This window comes from Phacochoerus africanus, chromosome 10 (assembly GCF_016906955.1).
Source record: "Phacochoerus africanus isolate WHEZ1 chromosome 10, ROS_Pafr_v1, whole genome shotgun sequence".
Lineage (NCBI taxonomy): Eukaryota > Metazoa > Chordata > Mammalia > Artiodactyla > Suidae > Phacochoerus > Phacochoerus africanus.
The window spans coordinates 36405732-36411731 of record NC_062553.1 but is presented as its reverse complement, the minus strand read 5'-3'; the positions used below and the strand labels follow the sequence as shown (position 1 = coordinate 36411731).

The window sequence follows — 6000 nt, the reverse complement described above, 5'->3', positions numbered from 1 at the left end:
AGTCAGGAAGGGAATATTAATGATGGAAGAGAAAGCTGGGTGGTGTTCCATCCTTCACCAAGGCAGCTAAATAGAGCAAGTGTTTGTTTAGGTTGTAGCTTATTAAATGCTCTTTCAGAAAGTGGTGATTAATAGGTTAAAAAGAACAGCTTGAAATATTTACAATGTACAGGTTTTACTCTCCTCACATAATCTTCAAAGCAAAGCTAAAATGTACTGTAGATTAAAAGAGACTGTTGTTATGAAAACTGCGCCTTCTAGGAAAAACATCTGGATTTGGGGTTCATAACTAACGAAAGTAATGTTTGATATATATTGACTGAATGTAAAAACTACAGAAACATATCAGCATACTGTTTTTTTCCTTTCAAAATGTCTAATATTTATACCAACTTCTCGAAGAGACAAACACCTGTTTTGCCTTAGTAGGATATGCATAACGTTCCGGCGTATGTGCAGTACAAAGAGGAAACTGTCTCTTTTTTTGTTGTTGTTCAAGTTGCACATTTGGATTTTATCGCCGCAGATAAAAAATAGAAGAGAAATGAGACAGATTAAACGCAATGTTGAAGGTGTGCGGTGGAACTGAAATTACAACAGGTTTCTATGTCAGCAAAACCCCTAAAAGGGGAAAATCTCAAAAGTAGTTACGTTCCCCTTCTGGAGAAGAAACTTTCAGAGGTAGTAGAAACAAAGCAGGTCCCTTTTTGCTGGGGGTGGAGGTGGTGGGGTGCGGGTAATTGGGAGAAGATGTAAACTTTTTAGAGCTGTTGATTGAGTTTGGTCACCAGGTAGGGAGGACGCTTGTGAAAAGAATCGCTGAACATGAGCGGATTCCCAGTGTGTTTAATCTGCAAATGCACCTTACTGACCGGCTCCAGGGAAGTCTCCAGCCCTCAGAGTTTTGAAGGGAAATTGGTTCAGATTGCAGGAGTGTGAAGGAATGAGCGGTGCATGTAGAGGGCTCAGGAAATCAAAGAAACTTCCTGCTGTCTGATTCCACTCAACATGCCTTGAACTTGGTCCTGCGAGGATACGCTGATGACCAACTACAAGCGTGATTAGTCCCCTCGCCCTCCAGCGGGAGCGGTCCCTCTCCTTGGCAGCGACGTCGTTCCAGAACCCGGGCACGTTGCGGGGCGGGCAGGCAGCATGGCGAGGCTTGGGGTTGGGGGTGGGGGGATCTAGGGCTGCACAGACTCACATGCATTCCCGACTGCGCACCAGCACCCGCCCGCAGCCCCCCTCAAGAACCTTGGAGCCTTGGAGAAGCCCCAGCAGGCGGCCGCGGGGCATCGTCCCGGGCGGCGCGTGGGCTCTGTTCCTCCGGCGAGGCGTGGGCGCGGGAGCTGTGCTCCGAGCGCACCCGCGCGCTCGCGACTGCCCGGGACTGCGCCGCTGCGGGTGCCCAGCGGAGAGCCGGCTGTTACTCGGGATCCGGGGCGGGGTGGAGGGGGGGGGTCCCTGTGTCCCCGGGAACCTCTTTAGCCCTCCTCCCGGGCCTGGCTCCTCCTCCAGGCGTGAGGCTCGTGCCCGCCGCTGCTTGCGCGCACAGCGCCTCCGCTCGCTTCCCCCACCCCGCCTGCTCCTGCCAACGCTTCCCCCTCCTCCTCTTCCTTCTCCTCCGCCCATCACCGCCACTACGGACGCCTTTGCCTCCTTCTACTCCGCGCGCCGCCGCCGCCGCCGCCGCCGCTCCTCCCGCTCTCCTTCGGCTTCCACCAGCCTATCGCTCCCGCTCGCCGGGCTGCTGCAGTCAGTCCCTCTCTCCCCTTTCTCAAGTTTCCCGTCTCCTCAGGATCAGGGCAAAGGGAGGAAAACACCCAATTCTGCTTGCTATTTCAGGTAAGGTTGCACACGTTGTTCCCATTAGGGACCTTGCTTCCCCATTTACCTTTGCCTCCCATGCGCGGCTCATCTCTCCCCACCCCACCACCCCTCACTCTCCGATGCTCCCTGGAAATCCAGGAGGCTCAGGTCGCCCCCTCCTCCCCAGCACCTTTAAAAAACAATTGCCATACTGCTTATCAGAAGCCTATTTGCAACTACCCTAAGATTCGAGCCGCCCGCCCGGCGGCACGTTAGACTGGCTCTTTTACAGTCTTCAACTTTGCACACTGTGACCGCTACTGCCTGCCTGCCTCTGCTGGATCCCGGAGCCTCACGCTCCTGCTGGGATTGTGGTCCTTGGCTCCGGAACAGCTGTCAAACGCGTCGTTTCGCAGCAGTTAATCCGAACCAGGCTGCCTCCGAGACGTGGTCGTGGGCAACTGTGGATGGGCAGGGAGGGAGGTTATTTTATTTTTATTTCAGAGGGAATAAAACTAGTGGAGACTTGAGGACTGCAGTTCACTGTAATGAAAGAATAATAATCGAAAAAAGTGGGCTGGCTGCCCCTTGCTTTTCCCACTATGGTTGCGGGGGTGGTCTTGGCTGAGGGGATTGTGGCCTGAAGTACCCATCTCTCCTCCCCTTTTTCCTTCTCCCCTCTAACCCATTCTTTCCTCCAGCTCCTATGCCAGTGCACAGTACCGTGTGTTATTACGTGTGCACAAAATAGTGTTTGCTGACGATGGGGCTGGGGGAAGTTCCTGGCAGAGCAAAGTCTGATGATTTGATCATCTTTCTGTCAAGAGAAAAAAGAAGAAAAAAAGAAAGAAAAAACCCTCTTCCAATCATCACACTCTACACACGCTCCACTAGAATAATCTCTATAGCTTTAACTCCAATTCCCAGTTGAACTGACATTCTTTTGGGGTATTTGGAGGGTGGGATTGAATGTAATTTTAAGTGTATTTTGTTTTTCTTCCTTGACTTTAAAACAGTGGTGATGAAGAGGAAACTGAACATCTCCAACATGCAGTTGCTGCTTTTTGTTTTCTTGGTGTGGGACCCAGCCAGGTGAGACAATTATTTACCATACTGACATTTTAAAATCAGGGTAAAGGTGTGTTTCTTGAATGTCCTTAATACAGAGGTGGCTTTTGAGAAGCTGAAGTATTTTAAAAGATCATTTCTAATGAAAAGAGGTTGTACCAGTGAATAGAACTATGAAGGGTCAGAGACTATTAAAAGTTTGCTGCTTCGTGTTTTTAAGGATTAAATATGAAAGTGAATACAGACATTTTCTAAAAAAAAAAAAAAAGTCACAGGAGAGAAGAACATCCTTTGAGTGGCATGATTTTGCAGGGAATTGAAGTGGTTGTTATATGGGATTGTAATGATACCAGAATCATGAAAGAAGCCAATAGGTTTCCTTTAAGCCAAACAGAAAAGCACAGGCTAAAGTAATTTGAGTGTTAATTTGTTTTTTCTTTTTCTCTCTTTCTTTCCTTTTTTTCTTGAATGATTTTGGCTCTTTTAGTCAGCATAGAAAACCCAAATGATGTATGTGTCTTAAACCTCTAGGTGGAGGTAGTATACAACTTCACAATCACAAACAATAAAACAAAAGCTTGATTAATCAACTTTTCATATTATTTAGAGATCTTTTATTCCTAAAATGGTGCTATCATAAAAAGTGCTTATTTTGAAAATGTAGCAAATTCTGTTGTGCCTGTGAATACAATTCTATGAACATGAGATTTAATTTCTATTGCTTCCAGCAACTTCATCTTAATTGTAGTCTTTTCTGATTTTTATCATCAGTGGGCATCTTTTATTTTTTGCCTGAATTTAGGGTATGGTTTTCAAAATACCAGAGCACTTAAAATTTAAAACTCATAAGAATATCCATGTAACCATTCCCTTAAAAATTTAGTCCTTATGATTTTATGATACCTTTATTTCTCTTTTAAATTTTCATTTTTCTGTCTGAGTAATTGTCAAAGTATGAAGATATATTCTAAAATTTAGAAGAAACCTCTTTATAAAGCTTTATGTTAAATTTGAATATATCACCTCATTAACATCTTAATATTGACTTTAGAAAGAAAATGTCACATGAGATTAAAAAACACTCTCCAGTGAAAATCTCTAAATGGAACTTTATGACTGTCTTGGTGATTGGATTTAAAATGAGCTTAAGGCAATATGGAAACTTTTGAGGCTTAAAGATATGAACTAGTTTGCTTACATAATTTAAAGATGTTTGTCTTTATGTCAGTATTTTGATATTTTCTCTCAAGAGAATATTTGAAGTTGGTTACCAATTTTTGATGAACCATGACTATTTTTAGCTCCTGGCTGAGTAATCATTTAAATGCAAATGAATTCCGTCAATGATATTTCACACAATACACCTTGATCTGATTGCAATTACATATAATCATTGATTTTGAAGGAGTGAACAAACCATGGTCAGTTAATAATCACTGAAAATCCTCAGTACTTAACCATATTTCCTTCTACTAGTTTTCTGTTCTATATTTGACCAGTAATGCTCATGCCAGTATTTTATTCTATTATATAAATGATTCTTTTTTGGGGCCAGTAATTTAAATCTCTGAATCATTCTGGGGGAAAAAAAATGGCAGTGAAAAGGGACATTCTGTTTTATACATCCAGTTGCTTCTGCACCAAATTGCTGGATGTCACAAAATCAGGTCTCTGGCTTTCTGATGGAGAAATAATGGAGAGAATCACTGTTTCTAGCCCTCTTCCGGTGTTTTAAAACCATTTATTCCTCCTGCAAATTTCTCTCTCTCTCTCTCTCTCTCTCTCTCTCTCTCTCTCTCTCTCTCTCTCTCTCTCTCTCTCTCACACACACACACACACACACACACACACACACACACAAAGTAGCTGGGCATTTTAATCTTTGAATGACCTCTGTCACTCTCCTCAAGACCAGCCAGGAGGGGTACTCCTCCAAGGCTCTCTGCAGCTGTGTGTGTGTGCTGTTAATCCTTTCAGAGCCCACCTCCACCTCCTGGCTACAGTGGAGCCTGGAACACAGCCAGCAGAGTTTCCCTGATGTCTATATTGCACTTGGCCATTGGGTGGAGGTATACCCCAAGTAAGGAAATCATCTTGGTTTAAAAGAGAAAAAGACATAAAAAGAGAAGACGTTCGTGAGGAAGCTAGAAAAATTGCGTACCTCCAAGGGAGGAATTTAATTTCCAATTAATATTTAAATCACTGAAGAATTATTTGGTTTCTGTACCTTTGTAGATGCGGAATAACATTATTAATAGTAACTGCAGGTGATAATCTACAATCATAGGATAGTCTAGGGAATAGATGTTAGAAAAAAGTGAATAGTCCACACAGAATGCTAAGTGGTAGAAATATGAAATAATTTTGACATCAGACTTTCTGATAATTTAGTAGTTATTATCCGTTTCCAACAGCATGTTTACCTTTCCCATAGACACATGGGTATTTATAAACATGAAAAAAAAAAAAAGAAGGAAAATGGGTGGCACTGATAGCTTAGGGAGGCTTATAATTCAAATCAAAGAAGAAGAGCATGTTGGCACTTGCAAAATACACATATGTATATATATCAGCTTGTAAAATTATCTGTTTAGGTTGGCGCTGGCTAACATCCAAGAAGATGAGGCTAAAAATAACATTACCATCTTTACAAGAATTCTAGACAGACTTCTGGATGGTTACGATAATCGGCTTAGACCAGGACTGGGAGGTAAAAATAGTTTTCCTTTTCTTAAACTCTGACAAAATAATGCCTTTAAGAGATAAGGGTAATATTTATATTTTAATACATTTTATATGTGAATGCACTGCCACATATTAAAAAACATAGATAATAGAAAATAAGGTATATGAAATAAATATCATCTCTGATTCCTTTTATACATGCATAATGTATTTAACATACCTTTTATAGAATACCTGAAGTCATATAGAGCCCACACGTTGTGCATGAATAGATTTTAAATTAGTTTAGTTATAATGGCTAAATTTTTCAAACTTAGAATATGTGAAAGCGTGACATCATTGGGCAGATATGCTTCTGTAGTATCTTTGGTTTCCTTCATTGAATTTTACAGATGCCTGTTTTCACATGGGTATGGATACATAGAAATGAGGAACATA

At 42.3% G+C, this 6000-nt stretch overlaps 1 protein-coding gene across 1 annotated transcript in view; it reads left to right on the top strand.

Moving 5' to 3' along the window:
* Positions 1-1007: 1007 nt before the first annotated feature.
* Positions 1008-6000, top strand: part of GABRA2 (gamma-aminobutyric acid type A receptor subunit alpha2) — a 124543-nt gene continuing 119550 nt past the window's right edge. The window contains exons 1-3 of the mRNA XM_047798646.1: positions 1008-1845; positions 2826-2901; positions 5472-5587. Of these exons, the coding sequence (XP_047654602.1) occupies positions 2831-2901; positions 5472-5587 (187 nt within the window). The 5' untranslated portion in view covers positions 1008-1845; positions 2826-2830. The remainder of the gene's footprint in view (positions 1846-2825; positions 2902-5471; positions 5588-6000) is intronic.